The sequence below is a fragment of the Protomyctophum parallelum genome (genome assembly GCF_964188405.1).
Source record: "Protomyctophum parallelum genome assembly, chromosome: 22".
NCBI classification, from domain to species: Eukaryota; Metazoa; Chordata; class Actinopteri; order Myctophiformes; family Myctophidae; genus Protomyctophum; species Protomyctophum parallelum.
Genome location: NC_139714.1, coordinates 12342341 through 12362373, shown reverse-complemented (window position 1 = coordinate 12362373; position 20033 = coordinate 12342341). Strand labels below are relative to the sequence as shown.

The window sequence follows — 20033 nt, the reverse complement described above, 5'->3', positions numbered from 1 at the left end:
ACATTTCAAACGAAAGCACAAGTCAATACAAAAACTGTTACTGTGAACGACACCACACCATGATAAAGCATTACACTTGTTTACAACAACAGGGTCCACCATTTTCAATTCATGGGAACATTTAGAGACGTACAGATATAGGCCTACACTCCTGTTCCACTCTATATGGCATGCTACAGTATAACTGAAGGCTACGGTGTGGTGCTCGGCAGTGGTGGAAACAGTACTTAAAGTTTTGATGTGTAGAATATCGTCTTTTACATATTTTAGTCATGAAGCCATGTTCATGAAAATATGGTCGCACTTACCGGTACTTCCTGGACTACGAAGTCACACCTCCACGCAACCTCCCCCCTCTCCACAAGGAGGGGAAGTGCACTAAAGCATTATGGGCATTGCAGTTATTCAGCAATCCAGTCAAACCCTAGTCAAACACACAGACTTCATTATTTTTCTGGCCATAGGGTGCAAATTTAAAATTGTGCTACTGTTATTTTCTACAAATACTATTAACATTGAGTGATTGCAGTTTCTTCCAGCGGTGAAATGTCCCTTTAACACGGCACAGTACTTTATAAATGTACTTAGTTACTTTCCATCATAAAAAGTAGAGAGGTCGCACCCAGAAATGCATTTAAGCAGGTTTATTTACTTCATTGGGACAAGCGTTTCAGCTAACAGCCTTCTTCAGTGTATTGTTAGCCAACACGTTTGTCCAGATTAAGTAAATAAACCTGCTTGAATGTATTCCGTGGTGTGTGCGACCTCTTTACTTTTTATGATGTTGATTTAAATTGGTAAAGTCAGAGCACGGCGGTCACAAGAACGTTTTCTTAGTTACTTTCCACATGGTGCTCGGCTTGGAGGCTTGCACCGGACGCTATGTCCATTTTGTCTCCTGCATTCCTCCTGCAGCCGATCTACAAGCTCACAATGTGTCGCATCGCGGCACATTGTGAGCTTGTAGATATGCCATTTTCAAATGGCCGAAATGTATAGGTTGAAATGGTAAATGTGTGTTTTGTAATAATAATCAAAGTAACTAGTAACTAAAGTTTTCAAATTGTAGTGGAGTAAAAAGTACAATATTTGCCTCTCAGAAGTAAACGTATACATAACATTGGAAATACTCCATTTAAGTACAAATACCTCAAAACTGTACTTATATTAAGTGCAGTACTTGAGTAAATGTACTATACACCACTGGTTATAGATCTTAACCCATTCTGACCTGAGATCAGATTCTAAAAATGTCTTCTACATCCTGACAGTTTTCTGAAAAAGTGTTCTGTTTCTATGTCAGTGGTTTTTTTTTCAAAAATAGCAGATCTACAAGCTCGTATGAGCTTGTAGATCTGCTATTTTTCAATAGCTAAAGCGTCTTTTCGTACGGTAGTAGTTGGATTACGCCTACATACAGGGGGTAGCCACGGATTACGGTGAAGAAGAACCGTCTATATCCCGTTGCTTCCAGTGTGAAAAGCCGCCGGTCTGCAGCATGGCGTGGGAAACGCCGTGCACGTGATTGGAATGCCACGCGTGTTACTTAGCGTGCGATGCACGCGGCGGCGGAGACGAGAGGCCGCGCGGGTTTTTCAGAACATCTCATGATATGGGGATGTCAATAGAGATAAGGAATGCATGGATTGAACTGTGGGAAAGGAATGAGCAGACAGACAGACAGACAGACAGACAGGGAGATAATCCGAGATCCAAGGAGCCTAGTTCTGAACCCCATTAGACCTGAAGACCTGATTCTACAAAATGTCTTCTGAATCCTAACGGTTTTCTGAACACTTGTGTTTCTATGTCAGTGGTTCTCAAACGTTTTCATGTCAAGGACCCCCAGCATGATATGCATTTGGCCGTGGACCCCCATCTCGAAATATGTTTGTTGCAGGGACCCCCCCCCCCCCCCCCCCCCCCCCAGAAGCAAAGATTTGAGTTAAAAATGTTCACCGTGAAATGTATAATATATTCAAAGATTTGCACAGATTTTCTGGACTTTTTTCAAAAATAGCAGATCTACAAGCTCATAGATGTATATCTGCTATTTGACAGATATGCGTTCCAGATCTTAATGGGATAAGAGTTGTTGCTTAGCACTTTCAGCTCAGAATGAGGGACTGAACTGTTCTCTAGTGGTCTACTAGTCTACCAGTAGACCAACTCCTTGAGGGAGTTCAAGGGGGGTCCCCAGCTAAATGATAGTTAGGAACCAAATGGACCCTTATGGGTCTGTAACTTTGAGAGTGTGCAAATGGAAATAGCAGTTAATAGCACTTAAGTTTGTACACTTAAATTAACATTAGTACAGTTAAATTAACATTGATTTTACACTATAAATTGGGGGTCCCAGAGATAGAATTGCCATTAAATGGGGGTCCGTAGACTAATGCATGTCAAATTGGGTGTCCTTGAAATTAAACGGGTTGAGAATCACTGCTAGAGCCGTAAAAATGTTCTCTTATGGGGTCCCTGGCATATGTTTTCAAATGGGGATCCGTGGGGCTAATAAGTGTCAGTTTGGGGGTCCTTGGCATGAAACAGTTTGGGAACCACTGGTCTAGGGCACTAAACTGGCATCTAGTGGTCTACTGGTCTAGGGCACTAAACTGGCATCTAGTGGTCTACTGGTCTAGGGCACTAAACTGGCATCTAGTGGTCTACTGGTCTAGGGCACTAAAATGGCATCTAGTGGTCTACTGGTCTAGGGCACTAAACTGGCATCTAGTGGTCTACTGGTCTAGGGCACTAAACTGGCATCTAGTGGTCTACTGGTCTAGGGCACTAAACTGGCATCTAGTGGTCTACTGGTCTAGGGCACTAAACTGGCATCTAGTGGTCTACTGGTCTAGGGCACTAAACTGGTATCTAGTGGTCTACTGGTCTAGGGCACTAAACTGGCATCTAGTGGTCTACTGGTCTAGGGCACTAAACTGGTATCTAGTGGTCTACTGGTCTAGGGCACTAAACTGGTATCTAGTGGTCTACTGGTCTAGGGCACTAAACTGGTATCTAGTGGTCTACTGGTCTAGGGCACTAAACTGGTCTCATGGTGCAGCAGGTGTGTCGCAGTAGGCATTAAAGCAGATCTCTAGAGGTGCTCTGGCCTTGCGGTGGTGGGTTTGGGAACCTTGCATTCGTCATTGGACGGTGGAGTATAGGATGAGACGTGTGTGCGTGTGCGTGTGTGTGTGCGTGTGCGTGTGTGTCGCTCCGAGGCTTTGGAGAGCGAGTAACTTCAGTGCCTCCTCAGCTGCTGTGAGACTGACGACTGCAGCCTACAGCTTCCAGAGAGCCAGCACCAGAGAGGTGCTTAATGCAGAGAGGATTAATGTGTCAAGAATTCTCTCTCTCTCTCTCCCTCTCTCTCTCTCCCCCCCCTCCCTCTCCTCCCTCCCCCTCCCCCTCCCCCTCCCCCTCCCCCTCCCTCCCTCCCTCCCTCCCTCCCTCCCTCCCTCTCTCTCTCTCTCTCTCTCTCTCTCTCTCTCTCTCTCTCTCTCTCTCTCTCTCTCTCTCTCTCTCTCTCTCTCTCTCTCTCTCTCTCTCTCTCTCTCTCTCTCTCTCTCTCTCTCTCTCTCAATTTAATGGGTCTTGGAATGCGAAATATGTCGTTTGTGTACATTGCCAAAGTAATAGATGTATGTACAATTCAAATAGAATAATGACATGGGTAAAGAGATGCTATACATCACTCACAATGCAACACAATTATTTAAAAGAATTAAAGCTTCTCTCTCTCTCTCTCTTCCTCCAACACACACCGACACACACATGCACAATCTTTCTCTCACTCTCTCTCTCCCCCCATTCATTTATTTCTACAGTGCAGGGATAGTGCACAACAGTATCATTACTGAAAATGTACCAGTGTTGGCCAAGCGGCCCATTTTCAACTACCGCAGTCCCCGATGTGCACGTCTTTGTTTATATGTGTGTGTGTGTGTGTGTGTGTGTTTGTTTGCGTGCGTATATACCACAATTATATCGAAATTATTCAGAAATCCTGGTGGGTAGAAGGTTAAGTACAATACTGTACTTAAATGTACTTAGTTCCTTTACGCACCAACGCCACACGGCACTCTCTCCTCGTTTCTCCTCTGAAGGCGAGAGAGAGAGAGACAGACTGGCTAATTTAGACACATCGAACTAGAAGCCTGGAACCCCCTTGGATTAGCATTCTGTCGTTCCCCCCCGTTCGCCCCGAAATGAACCCGCACTGTTCATAGTATGAGCCTCGTTTGGCTTTCATACAGAGCAACACGGTACACGGTACCAATTTACGTTTTTGCCATTTTTAACCTCTAAAAGCAGCTCTTTCATTCATATTCCCTCCACACATTCTTTCTTCAACCATATATTAATGCATGAATCACTTCTTCAACACCCGAATTGTGGACACGTGAATGTTGTCACTGTTTCAAATATAGCAAAAATAGCAGGTCGACAAACTCACAATGCATCGCATCACGATGCATTGTGAGCTTATAGATATAGATATTTGAAATCCGGCTTAAACATGGTCACCTTTTTTCCCACCATGCATACTTTTTTTAATGAACCAACGCGTTGCGTTGGTCGGTGACGGGGAGGCAGAGGTATTTTCTCTCTGCCTGACTTTCCCGCGGTCCAGTGGCGCTAACACTGTTCTCCTCAGAGCTCCTCCCCCTTCTTATCTCTGATACAAGACGCTTTGACAAAGAGGCACATATGCATGCAGCCGCGCACACACAAACAAAAACACACACACACACACACACACACACACACACACACACACACACACCTGATGAAGATGTACTGACACACCGACACGTTCTATTTGCCTGCACCCTGTTAATTAAAAGGCTTCAAATCATCAAATGCCAAAGTTTGCGCCAGTGACTTCATTCTTTCTTCTCTCATGCGCGCGTTGCACACACACACCCTTCCACCAGTCTGTGGGCCACGGCAGTTCCCATGGCAACGTACAGTACAGGTGACTCACCAGCCTGTACTATAGAGGAGAAGGAAGGCACAGGAATTGGTGATGCAGTTGCCGTGACAACCAACGGAGGATGTGTAGCATCGCCATGGGAGCTGATGAACCGTGGGCGTCGTTGGATGCCGAGAGGATCACTGACCCAAACTACAGCTGAATGCAACTGGAATATACAGTAGGCCTCCAAACTACAGCTGAATGCACTGGAATATACAGTAGGCCTCCAAACTACAGCTGAATGCAACTGGAATATACAGTAGGCCTCCAAACTACAGCTGAATGCAACTGGAATATACAGTAGGCCTCCAAACTACAGCTGAATGCAACTGGAATATACAGTAGGCCTCCCAACTACAGCTGAATGCAACTGAATATACAGTAGGCCTCCAAACTACAGCTGAATGCAACTGTAATATCTCCACACTACAGCTGAATGCAACTGGAATATACAGTAGGCCTCCAACTACAGCTGAATGCAACTGGAATATAGGCCTCCAAACTACAGCTGAATGCAACTGGAATATAGGCCTCCAAACTACAGCTGAATGCAACTAGGCCTCCAAACTACCCCGGCCCGAACTACAGCTGAATGTAACTGTAATAAATGCCTTTTTGTGTGATTTCTTAAAACTCCACAGAAGGCTAAATAAACAGACACAGTATAAATCACAGCACTGCAGGCACTTGTTTATAGTGCATAGAAAAACAACCCTTTTTTAACCTTAATGTTCTAAACATGTCACTGTGCATGTGCGTGTGCATATGTGTGTGTGTGTGTGTGTGTGTGTGTGTGTGTGTGTGTGTGCACGTGCGTGCGTGCGTGCGTGCGTGCGTGCGTGCGTCCTACCATGCGAGGGCACGTGGTGCTGCTGAGCCGGTGGTTGATGTCCAGCGAGGAGGCTTGCGTGTGACGGCCGAGGTGACCGACTCGTACGGGTTTGTCCTCGTCCTCCGGCAGGAAGACGTCCAGAGACGGAGACGTGAGCACCTCCGCTGAATGCTTGGAGTCCTGCATGGGAGGACAGAGAGACGGACACACTTAGAGAGGTGAGTGGTGACCACCTCCGCTGGGCAGGTTGGACAGAGAGACGGACACACTTAGAGAGGTGAGTGGTGACCACCTCCGCTGGGCAGGTTGGACAGAGAGACGGACACACTTAGAGAGGTGAGTAGTGACCACCTCCGCTGGGCAGGTTGGACAGAGAGACGGACACACTTAGAGAGGTGAGTGGTGACCACCTCCGCTGGGCAGGTTGGACAGAGAGACGGACACACTTAGAGAGGTGAGTGGTGACCACCTCCGCTGGGCAGGTTGGACAGAGAGACGGACACACTTAGAGAGGTGAGTGGTGACCACCTCCGCTGGGCAGGTTGGACAGAGAAGGAGACCTGTTTTTCAGTCCAAGAGCGAGGACTAGGGTTGTCCCAATGCGATCACGTGATCGGAACTGAGCCGATCACGTCATTTTCAAATGATTGGAATCAGACCGGGAGCAAAAAGCGTGATCGGGACGTACCTAGTATAAATATTATATCCATATCATGATATTAGACTGGATATTGTCTGTGATTTTGATATTGTACTATTGTGATATCATATAGCATAAGTATTCTATAAGAATATAAATATCGGATCAGGAAGAATCAGTATCGGCAGACCCTCAAAATCAAATGATCGGAATCGGATCGGGAGCAAAAAACTTGATCGGCGCAAATGGTATAAAATTGCCTACGCCTTGGGCTGCGAGTGGGTTGTGAGCTTATAGATCTGCAATTATTTTCTCCTCAGAAAACGCATGTAAGTCGTTAATGACACCTCCCTGTTGAAGACCCTATATGACCGTTGCCTGATTCACTTTCCACTTTCAAGTATACATTTTAATTGGCCAGAGAACAACCTTACACTCGCCATCCAGTTAGATCCAGACCCAACAACTTCTATAAAGTTTGATTCATGGCAGAGTATTTGATCCCAGCAGAGTGAAAAGCCCTGTTCCTTTGTGCCAAACAAAGTATCGCTTGATCACAAAACTCCTCAGAGCGATTCTGGACACAGATAAAAAATGGAACAAAAGCAAAGCAGAACTGAAGGATGGAAAAAAGGATAGAAAGCCTGCAGAGTTTACACGCGAGCAATGTTTACACGCACGCACGCACACACGCACACACCTTCCCTCAGGTGGTACCATGGTTCTAAACAAACAGCAGATGGAATCAGGCGTCAGGAGTAAATATGTAATTTCACAAAGAAAACAAGGAATGATTACATAGTAATAATGTGTCAGGTGAAACAGGCGCCTTCTCCGTTCGTTGTCCCCCTTTTTGTCTTTGTTTTTCCCCCATATTAATATTATGATTTTAGTAACGTGTATGTTTCTCTGGTGCAGCCGTTGTTTGCGTTCGTTTCCGATCTGTGCGTGGTTCAATGACTGCGTTTTGTTGTGGCTTTCCTGCTGTCCAGCTCATAACATTAGCAGCTATTGTCGCTTCGAGGCTGCTGGTGGTACAACTTGCTCGCCGCGGTGCGGAAATCAGCCCTTTCGCGGTGCGTGTGGCATAGCTTAGGAGGCAGGCGATCATACTACACTCCATAGAAAAGAATACCAGCACTCACTTTAATTCCAATAGGATTATCTTGTTTATTTATTAAGGTTGCCTCCACAACAGCAAACGTTTTCTGCTGGAGGCAACCTTAATAAATAAACAAGATAATCCTATTGGAATTAAAGTGAGTGCTGGTATTCTTTTCTATGGAGTGTCTCTACCTGAACCGTGCACCCATTATACAGTATATTCACCCCAGGACGCATTTTTTCTAATAGTTTCTCATTGTGGTTCACTGCGTCCGCGGCATGAAAAGGTCGACCGATCCGCAACAGATCGCACAAGAGAGCACCAGACATGTGTTCCCCATGTGAGACACACACACACACACACACACACACACACACACACACACACACACATACAGGGAAAAGTGTCGGGGGTGGGGGGGATGAGAGGGGGGAACAGACGGTGATGGATGATGGGACTGTACTGACTGACTGGGGTCTCTAGATGTCTGTGTCGTCCCATAATGCAACACTCCATCATCGTTACCTGGAGTGTCACACATGCAGCAACCCACCCGCCCCTATATGTTGCAACGCATGCACGTAGGTATCGCACGCACGCACACACACACGCACGCACGCACCCACGCACACACCCACGCACCCACCTGCTGTGTCTAACCACCAGCTGATTTCTCACCCCAGAAGATAGTCTCCCGGCACCTGGCTGCTACAGCCATTATTCTTCCTGTCACACTCTCCTACTACATTACCCAGGTTGCACTGGGCCATCAATCACGCACAGAGGGGGGCGAGCTCGAAGTGGATTAACGAGGTTGGCCCCGATATACACTCCTTACTCCACTGGTGCTTCTCAAAGCGAGGTCCGGGGGCCCCCCTGGGGTCCTTGGTGGGGGTTCCAGAGGGGTCCCCAGGCAAAATGTGTTGATACAGCATCACACTCATTCTTACCTTATCCATTGATACGTTGGCTATTAAAAAGTTCTGCAGTATTTGAAAGCGAAGAATTTTAACTTGAATCTTTGCTTCTGTGGGGTCCCCGGAACATCCTATTTTCAGATGGGGGTCCACGGCCAATTACATATAATGTTTGGCCAATTATATACAGTATAATGTTTGGCGTCCTTGACATGAAATAGTTTGAGAACCACTAGAAATATGGGTTTAAAAAAAATCTGTCATGATTTAGAAGACATTTGTATAGCATCTGGTCTCAGGTCTCAGTGGGCAACTAAACAAACAATCACTATTGTTTTATTTTCCGTTTAGTAGATGATCTTTGCAGGAACACACCCACGCAAGCTGTGCTGAATTTGAACCTCACTAGCTGGGTACGGTTATAGGTTATAGAGGCCCCGGGGGCTGTAACGAGACCAAATGTTCATTTGAATGCCTTCAAAAACATTCCAGCATCTATATAAATTCCACCCAAATATTATATTCGTATGGTTGCCAACTTGCCACTGTATAGTGATGCATGACTAATCGGGGAAAAAATTATCACGATCTAGATTCAGACTTCAAAATTTGAGCAAGAATCATACAGCACTAGTTGGCTGTCCAATTAATTTTAGTGTTGTTTTGCTACAAGAGAAGAGACTTTAAGAGAGGTTTAAGTCAAGCACTTTGATGATGTCTTTTTAAAGCCACAGTAGTTGGCTCCAGGTGATGTCTTTTTAAAGCCACAGTAGTTGGCTCCAGGTGCCACATTTTGAATGTAATGTTCAGCAACAACAGACTAATGACTGAATATTTTCATGGAAAAAATGAGAACCGTGATCTCAATTCTTGTGGATTTCGATCAATTTCATTAACACAAGTTGATTCAAATTAGGTCGAAAGTCGAAAAAATTAAATGAAAAATATATAATATATATTTTTCATTTTCTTTTTGAAAAAATATGATATGGGGAAAACAATCGAAAATATATACGGTATATTATACTGTATATATTTTCGATTGTTTTCCCCATATCATATTTTTTCTAACTTTCTAATATAATATAATCTATCTATTAGTTTGCCATTGCATTCAGAACGCGCCCTTAATTAATAACCTAAGTCGGGGCGCCTGCTGGCCAAGTGGTCCAGGCGCATGCCACATTATAGGCTCTGGCCTGACAGCGCGTTGCGTGTTCGAGTCCCGTTCATGACGACCTTTGCTGCATGTCTCTCCCCTTCTCTCTCTCCAATCTGTCCTGTCTATCTTCACTTGATACTATCAATGAAGGCAGAAAACAAATCTTTAAAAAAATAACCTGGCCCAGGCCGTAGCGTAACGGTCTGGGCACCGGACTGGTAATCCAGTCGCAGTGTGCCGCGGGTTCGACTCCCGGACCCGACACGGCCTTTACTGCATGTCATCCCCCCATCTCTCTCCCGTTTCCTGTCAGCCTACTGTCTGTCCCTTCAAAAATCAATAAAAAAAGGCGTAAGCCGCAAAAAAAAATCTTAAAAAATAAAAAATAAAAATAAAGAAAATAACCTAACTGCAGCTGTGTGTGGCTCTCAGCGGTGTCCCACTAATTGACTGGCTGAAGTTAAACTGCGCTGTGTCAGAGAAGTAACGGATAGAAGCACGAATCCCCTTATCCCCAAACTATATCCCCCCGCCGCCATGCTGACGCAGTGACTGTCCTGTTTCTGGTTTAGCTTTACGCGCGGGACACATTAATCTCTCCGTCTCCGGTCAGTGCGGGTTGTTGTTTATTTGCATGGCTCAGAAAATAAGTAACATGAGAACGTTATCGAGTTGTTGTTGGAGGAGGAGGAGATGGTTCACGTTGTGAATGTGGAAGGTAATAGCAGATTGTATTCTGGGGATGTGCTAACTGCTGCTGGCTGCTATAAATGTTAATATAGACCTATGTCTTTTATTGTGTTCTGAAGGTCGGGCTGCTGTAGGCCTATACTGCCACTAGTGTTAATGTTATATTTTGTATTGTGTTCTCGGGCCGCTGTGCTGCGCTGTGTGCCAATTATGCCCCCTCTCTTGTGGTGTTCTCCTTTCTGGTCTGCGTACCAGTGTGTGACGCACACTTGCGTGTGTGCCTGCACTGTTTAGTATTTACTATTGCATTTTGATGTTTTGCCATATAGATACATTACGACCTTACGATATGATACAACTTTACTGTCTGACAAGTCGACTGGGAAAAATCTCAACTCGTTAATGCCCTGGGAGGACAATCGAGATTCACATTTGAGCAAGAATAGTGCAGCACTACCACTGTAAAAAATAAAATCATCCACCGACGGCGGAAGAAACCAGGCAAGGCAACAAGCTGCACATCGGGAGCAATTAGGGGTTCAGTGTCTTGCTCAAGGTCACCTCGACACTAACTCTGGCTCCAAAGCGGCCACTCTACATCCTGGGCCACTGCATGCCTCTAAAATGGTCATCAATGCTATTCTGACATGTGTGGGTACGTCTCTGCGTGCTTGTGTGCGTGCACATGCTGTCTATGTTCCCCCTGTCAGCGCTGAGATCAGACCATCAGTACAGCTAATGGAGTCCAGGCAACAAGTTTTTTTATATACTCTCTTCCTCACCGGTGGCCCGCCGGTCGTTCAGATGATGTTGATTTAATGTGACAGCCTCGTTAGTTTCACGTGTCAATCACACAGCCCGTGATGACTCGATGGTGGAGGGGGGGGGGGGGGGGGGGGGGGGGGGGGGAGGTTTGTGACAAGCACCAATGTTGTCGTCAGAAACCCATTAGCACATATACCCCGGATCCCACTTTGAGAACCACTGCTATAGAGATTCTAAAACGCCGCCTCCGTTGGCGAGCGAGACCATGAAGCGACGACAAGGAGAGAGAAAATATAAAGGGAAGGAAATGAGTCACAAAGACCCATTTGAAAATGAATACCTGTATATGCAGTAGTAGTGACACACAATCATGTGACTTATTCTGGTTCTTTTCTCCAACCTACAGTATACTATACTAAACGTGATGATCATCTTCCCTCACTGCAGGTGAGGACGCTCCAGCGGAAAAACCTTTCACAAAGTGTTCCTAAGACTCTTAAAACGTATAATCACGTGGATACCTATATATTTTTTATAATATTAACACTTTCCCCCCCATTCATGAGTTACACAGGATACGTTTTCATATCTATGGCACTGATGACGCAGAGGAGAGGAGAGAACATGCCGCCAGCTCCCACAGCGTGGGCGACAGCACTACCAACTCTGCCACCGTGCCCCTGATTAATTCACTTTTTAATGAGTGACCCCCAGTGACCCCAACCAAATGACCGGAATTACTTAATATTCACCAAAACCAGACCAGAACTCCCACCACGGGACTCAGGCAATCAATCAATACCTTTGCAAGCACTATATTCATTTCCTACAGCTTTATGTCTATAAAAATCTGAACTATCCCTTTCAACCTAAACATAAACATCCCAAAACTAATGTCTAAAATGGTTGTGTTTAGTAAACGCATGTCACACCCATACTCTGCTTTCTAACTTGCAGCTGTCACCAGTTCTCTCTCTATTTTACATCGTTCCCTCAGCGTTGATAACTCAAGAGGTTCAAATGCAACATGAAAGGGAAAAACAAACTGTGAGATGATTGGAGGATGGAAGTGGAGAGGGTGAACAGATCAAAGCAGGCTAGTATCCACTAGAGCAGGGGTTCTCAACATGTGGGTCGCGACCCCTCGGGGGGTCGCCAGATTATTTTGGGGGGTCCCCAAATTATTTTTCAAAAAAAAAAAAGGTTTTTCTTTTTTTTGCAACTGAATGGCTGGAAAATGGAAATGAAGAGTTTACATTATAGTACACATATACACCTTCCCTAATGGTTTCAGTATTTATTTATGGTGTATTGTCTTTGGGGGTCCCGAGACATTGCCAAAGCATTTCCGGGGGTCCCCGGCCAAAAACGTTGAGAACCCCTGCACTGTCCTAAACAATGGGTTTTTAACGGATGCATAATTGTTTTTGTTTCCTACATTTAGTTTTTAATTATTAGACTTTAATTATTAGACTTTAGAATTATTATTTCAAACATTTTCAAGAAGCATTCCCAAAAAGGATTTTCATGAATTCAAAACAAATTATTAGACTTTCATTATTAGAGTTTAGAATTATTATTTCAAACATTTTCAAGAAGCATCCCCAAAAAGGATTTTCATGAATTCAAAACGAAATGCAAATATGTTTTTTTCTGCAATGTCATTAAGAAATCAAAGAAAAATCTAAGAAATCCCATTAATTACCAAACAAATGTTGAAGTAGTTGAATGAGCAGATCTACAAGCTCACAATGCGCCACTTTGTGCCGCATTGTGAGCTTGTAGATCTGCTATTTTCACTGTTTGGGTCTCGAGGAGAAAACACATTTCTCATTTTGGGTCACAGTTTGGGAACCACTGATCTAGACTGAGCCCGACCCATGTGCCAGATCTCTGGGTCAATTGATGTACTGTATTTGACATCGCACACCCCATCTGAAACTGTTTCGTGCCAAGCAGGGACCCCCAGAAGAGAAGAAGATGTCAAAATAAATGATGAATGATTAAAAAATGTCCAATTTTTCAAAAACTTAAAAAAACAGCAGATGTACAAGCCTGAGAGCTTGTAGGCCTACAGTATCTGCTAAATGGATAAGGTAGTTAAAATGATTGTGGTGCTACATTAACTACTTCAGCTGCTATGCTACTAGCTACTCTAAGTATAAGCTCTGTGAGCTTATAGATTTTTCACCCCTGCCAGGTGCAAGGAAGGAGCTTGGACTAGTCCTCATGCATTGAAGGAAGCATGAGGTCAGTCCGTTGCTCTCCCCAGGTTGACAGAGGGAGCGTAGCGCCCAGGATTACACTAGACAATTGACACTGGGTGAAAATAAAAGAGTTACACAGATAGTGGGATAAAATGTAGTTTAAAAGAAGGGAAAGATCTTAAAAACGTAAAAAAAAATCTGAATACCGTCATGAACGGGGGATATAATACACTCATATAATACACCTCATTTCAGAACATCTCTGTATCCTCAGAAAACAAACAGAGAGAACAGAAATTCGTTTCTGAGGAAGGGAGGCAGAGGAAGTGGAGAGCAATGGGCTGAAGTAGGGATTTCCTGTCGCACAACACACACACACACACACACACACACACACACACACACACACACACACACACACACACACACACACACAAGAAAGTCCGAAGACAGGAAAGGCAAGGCATTGTGTGATGAGAGTCAATAACTAATGAGCAATCTGTCTCTCTCTTTACTTCATGTCGCGCACACACACACAAACACACACACACACACACACACACACACACACACACACTCACATGCAGTTCATGCAGCCGGTCCGGTCCGGTCAAGCCCTGTACCGTTCCCACAACCAGCTCCTCAGAGAACCTCGGGTGGAAATAAATCCTTGACGCTCCGGCCTGACCGAGGAGAAGGCCCGCCCGCCGCCGCAAGAATAATCCGACGATGTGCGTGACTATAGTCTAACCGCTACTTGTTGACCGCTCCTCTGTCTCTGTCTGTCTGTCCAGGAGGACACCCGAAGTGAGTGTGCAGAAGAAGACCAGGTTTTCGACGAGACGCATGCAGCGTGTGACAGACTCCACTGCTGTAATGAATGAGAAGTCACTCCAACAAACACCCCACCCACATACATGCAACGCACGCGCACACACGCGCACACACACACACACACACACGCACACACACACCGTGTTCCCTCGTCGCCACTCCTATCTATCTCTCTCTCCATTTCCTCTCTCTATCGGGGCAGATAGGACACAGAGAACTTGTGTCTCCGCTACAGACAGGAAGGGAACGGCCAAACAGAGCACTCTAGTGTGTGTGTATACGTGTGTGTGTGTGTGTGTGTGTCGCTCCTCTGACCACTAATGAGCAGGTCCTCTGGAGCTCCCATCCATCCCGTCGCCAGATCACACAGTCAGTGCTGGAGCTAGCGCGTGCACGTGCGCGTATGAGCGCAAATGTGTTTGTGTCTCCGTGCGATAAGTGAGTGTAGGGGCGTGCGTGCTGCATGTGTGGTGAAAGACAGACAGACAGACAGACCCTCAACTCTGTGCGCGCTGTGCATGTGACACTGCGCCCACGTGCGCTGTCCGTATACGTGAGCACGCGGCATAGGAAACGTGCCGCTGCTCAGGTCACGTCCGTTGATGGTCGGCAACCTGTGACTCTGATCTGCCTCGCTCACTTAACAACTTAACCCATGGAAGACCCGAGGACGGTTCTTACGAAGGCCTTCTGCCGAACCCCATCTGAAGATAGAAAGATTGTTCCAGGGAGGGACCCTCACACCCCCCCCCCCCCGAAAGATTTGCACGCATGTTCACGATTTCTTTCAAAATTAGCAGATCTGCAAGCTCGTGAGTACAGTATTTAGTACAGTATAGTGCACCCCACCCTGTCTCTCTCGCTCCCACAGTACAGAGAAAGTGCACACAGGCCATCAGATATGAATAGCAGATATAATTTGCTGGCATTTCCTCGCGGAGGCTATTTGAACTGGGCTGGAGATGTTTGTGTGTGTGTGTGTGTGTGTGTGTGTGTGTGTGTGTGTGTGTGTGTGTGTGTGTGTGTGTGTGTGTGTGTGGGGAGGGGGGGTGACGCAGCGGAACAGGACACCAGAGGACAATGGACCCTCTGAGACCATCACTGGGGTAGAGAGAGAGATAGAGAGAGAGAGAGAGAGAGAGAAAGAGAGAGAGAGAGAGATCTTGGTGCATATAAATAGATTTATTGGAGATTCTGACTTTTATAATTGTTCCACTTTTTGCTTTGGCAATATTGTAAACCTATGTTTTCTCATGCAAAGCCATTTGAATTGAAATAAATTGAAATTAAGAGAGAGAGAGAGAGAGAGAGATGAAAAAGTTTGAGCACCACTGATATAGAAACATAGCTTTTTCAGAAAACTGTTTTAGAAGACTTTTTTATCGACCTCAGTCCAAAATGGCTTAAGAACATGAATGATAACGCTTTATAAGCCCTAAGAATTTTGACAGTTTAACCCGTTGAAAAAGCCCGTCAACGGAAACCTACACTTTTGAGCGCGACCGTCCTATTCTCTGTAAACCATAACTCCCACACACACTGTAATGTTTGAGAAACTTGTCCATTGCATTCCGTCAGCCGTGTGATTAAAAAACACTTGCATGGTCGAGAATGCGGACAACTGAATTTGCCATTTGAAAAACCTTTTGAGTTGAGCAGCGGTCGTCTTCGGCCTCCCGTGAGCAGGGACGTCGCTCACTACTGTATGTCGTTGCCCTATGAATTTGTTTGTTTGGAGATCATTTATCTTGTTGTAATTTGCTAAATTATGTATATGTCCGCTCTATGTGAAACAGAGTATACTGTATATGGCTGAAATGCAAGACGCAATTCAGAGAAATCGACGATAAGGGTGTTAACTGATCTAATCTAACTGCAAGTCACGTACAAAAAATACCAATGAAATATTAAAGATGACGAGTTACTATTCCATATGGCCCAGTTTTAGATTAGATTTCTTGCGCTCCGAGAAGGAACAGGCTTCATGTCGTTTACTTTACAGCATAGACCGTGTCTTGAACCTGCGTCGTCATGGAGATGGTATGGTAACCATGCCAACTCAGCTTATTTTTGTAATTAGTTTATTTTTAAATCACATTTTAAAAAATCACACGTTTTGTAATCCATCTTTCTCACCCAGTGTCAAGTGACTAATCAATGTAATCCTGGGCTCTAGTCTACGCTCCCTCTGCCAACCTGGGGAGAAGCTCATGCTTCTGACCAGTCAGTTATACTGAGAGTGAATTCTGTGAAACTACTACGGTCGTGCACACACACACACACACACACACACGCACACTAGTGTACACAGGTACAGAGAGGAAGACCCAATCAAATCACAACATTTTGGAGTTGCGCTCTGAATGCGGCATTAGCAAGGGTACACATGAGGCTGACCTGACTCCTGAGCGTGAGGATCGGCTATTTTCACTATGCTTGGCAGGGCTCGAAATAGCGACCATTTTGGTCGCAAATGCGCCTGAATTTTAATCATTGCGACCTAAAAATATATTTGGGAGAACCAGTGCCACTACAAATAATTACTGTGGTGCGCCTGGCTACAACGATCGATTGTAGAAAAACGGGCGCTCTGAGCCGCTCTCTGACATCCAACTCCACTGAACTGCCAGTGTAGCCCAAACATTTAGATTCTCTTAGAGGTTTTTTTCGATTCTAGCAAATCTCTCTACGAGTCTAAAAGATAACCCCGCCCCTAACGTCGAAAAGGAACGTTTGTGCCTCAAAATCACTCTTACCTTGTACAAATGCAAAATCTAAGCTGCTTTAAATGTTGCCCCACTTGTTTGTGAGGTGTTCGCAATCAGATTAAACACTGCACATGCTTATTTTTCAATAAAAAAGGTATTTTAATCCACTCTGTTTCTGAATCCTCCATTGTAAATGCGGTAAACGGCGCAACAGAATATTGCCCGCGCCCCTAGCGGCCAGGGTTCTCTTGCGCATTTACAATGGAGAGAAAAGCAAGATGGCCGCCAGATTCCGAGACAGAGTTGATTAAAATATGCATGTGCGGTGTTTAATCTGATTGCGAACACCTCACAAACAAGTGGGGCAACATTTAAAGCAGCTTAGATTTTGCATTTGTACAAGGTAAGAGTGATTTTGAGGCACAAACGTTCCTTTTCGACGTTAGGGGCGGGGTTATCTTTTAGACTCTCGTAGAGAGATTCGTCAGAATCGAAAAAACCTCTACGAGAATCTAAATGTTTGGGCTACTGCCAGTGCTCCTGTCTGCTAGCTGCACTAGCACTTCATGCTAACAAACTGTCTGTGGTGTTCTACTCTTTGACACAACGGTACGGGACAACGTTGAGCGCTGCATCGCTCACATTCCAGAGCGCCTCGGCTCGCAACTTCACCATGTGTCAGAAAGTACATTATTTCAAGCGTTCAGATTCAGAAAAGACCGGAGCGAATGTAAAAGAGAAGGAGGCGGACCGGCGGTGTGTGTGCGTGTGTGTGTGTGTGAGTGTGTGTGTGTGCGCGCATGCAAGAGAGAGAGGGAATGAGAGAGAGAGGGAGGGAGAGAGAATAGCAGACTTGTAAGTGTTTCTACATAGCATAGCAGCAGTATTGATACTTTTACTTAATAAGTAAAACATTAGAGTATTTCCACCACTGATTAGAAGTATAGGCATATAGCTATAAATACCATGTTTTACATCTAATTATATGATCTAAATGGGCTATGAAGGTGAAAAACACAAAACAAAGAAAAAGAAAACAGGTGATGTGACTGGCCGGAATCAGTGTAGACTAGAGGGTTCTCATCTGGAGATGTTTGATGCCTCAGTCTCTTTGAAGAGATGGATGGATGAGGGACAGAAAGTCTGGACACTACATTTTAAATTCTGGCATTCATTTTTATACTTTAGTCATTTTATGTTATTTGTAAACCACACGTTATTATATTGTTTTTATGAATGTAAAAAATCGATTACATATGGTGCTCCTTAGATTTTGGTGGGTGCTCCTAATTCTTTTCTGGTGCTCCTTCATTTTGAAATTGGTAGCACAAGCGCTACCAAGTAAAAAAGTTAATTCGAGCCCTGTTTGGGCCCCCGGCAAACACGACCCCAGCAGTTTGGGGAAGCCCTGCTGAGTGTGTGCACAGTGCACGTCAACCTGAGCACGTGCACAGTGCACGTCAACCTGAGTGCGTGCACAGTGCACGTGGAACAGGGATGATGATGAGAGAGAGCCCTGTCAGCGTTTTGGAATGTGTGTCACAATGAGGTGTGTATGTGTATACATTAATGTACAGTCTATAAGACAGTGTCCATGTTTACGCATGCACACACTATCGATAAACACAGCGTGTGGAAATGCTCCTAATCTTCTGTAATTGGTTTTCTTTCCTGTCTAAATATTAGCATTTACGCAACAAGGCAGGATAATAAAGAACTAGACAAACATAAGCCCTTATTGTGTGTGTCACGCCTGTGTTGTTGTACACGTGTGATTTAACGTGCACGTAACACCGCGGAAAAACCGGCATCCATCCTTATTCTGGTGGGGGAAACCTTCGCTGAAATTAGCAGATCGACAATATCGAATTCTTTTGTATTTAACCTTTATTTAACCAGTAAAAACAACATTGAGACTGAAGTCTCTTTTACAAGTAATGGGACAAATCTGCCTCATCTTGTACATTAAGTAATGCAGATGTTGAACTCTTGAGAGCGTAAAATGAAACGTCCATTTTGTTTCATTTTACGCTCTCAAGAGTTAAATAAATATAAGGGTTAAAGGTATATAAGGGTCCATTTGGTTACCAACTCTCCATCATTTAGCTGGGGACCACGTGGAACCCCCTCAAGGACCACTGGTGGTCCCCGGACCAGAACCACCCCTTTAACAGTGACAGGTGTTCACAGCCGCAGGGTCAAGGGTTTGCGGTGTTGCTCAAGGGCACATCTGGGCTGGACGTTTAGCCATAGAGTAATAAAAGGATAGAGGCCGAACCGGTAGCGACAGCCCCGCCTCCCCCCCCCCCTCCCCGCTATTCATTTCACTGGAAGTTGCTCAGTGGCGTTTTGAAGCACCCGGAAGAACGGTCTACTCGCAAACGAGCACTCAATGTCAAAGCCCAGCTGCACAGGGTTTCCTCATCATAACTCCACGGGTCCGCCTGCAGTCCCCCCGTCTGACCAGTAGGGCCGAGAGTGTTTAGTTTGCCCCCAGTTGTTATTGAACCACAGCAGACACAATCTCTTCCTGTGGCCTTCATCTATCAGAGTCATGCAGAGCCCTTATCTCTCCTCTTCCTGTTTACCTCAAGGACGCACACACACACACACACACACACACACACACACACACACACACACACACACACACACACACACACACACACACACACACACACACACACACACACACACACACACACACACACACACACACACACACACACACACACACACACACACACACACACACACACACACACACACACACACACAAATCCATGTACTCAAGGACGGTCCATGTTCCACTCCATTTTTTCTTTTACTGTAGGCTACTTGGAAGACAGTGTACCGCAATTGTGCTTTTTCAATCATTAACAACCGATTACAGAACTTTCTCAGTAACCATGGCATCCTGAGGAAAAGCCAAATTGGATGCATACCAAAACACCGAACCACATTTACACACTTCACACCCTCGTTGAAAAACATGTTAATCAAAACAAATCAAAAAAATTCCCCTGCTTTGTAGATTTTGAAAAGGCATTTGACTCGATTTGGCATGAATGCCTGCTATTTTTTTTTATAGTGGCATGTGTGTGTGTGTGGGACACACACACACACACACACACACACATATATATTATTAAAACAATGTATCATGTGCAGTAAAAATTGGCAACAAAAGAA

The 20033-nt window shown here is 45.0% G+C and overlaps 1 protein-coding gene across 1 annotated transcript in view; it reads right to left on the bottom strand.

Annotated features, from left to right (window-relative positions):
• Positions 1–20033, bottom strand: part of anks1b (ankyrin repeat and sterile alpha motif domain containing 1B) — a 295647-nt gene that overhangs the window by 144722 nt on the left and 130892 nt on the right. The window contains 3 exon segments of the mRNA XM_083758106.1: positions 5832–5881; positions 5884–5923; positions 5925–5993. Of these exon segments, the coding sequence (XP_083614232.1) occupies positions 5832–5881; positions 5884–5923; positions 5925–5993 (159 nt within the window).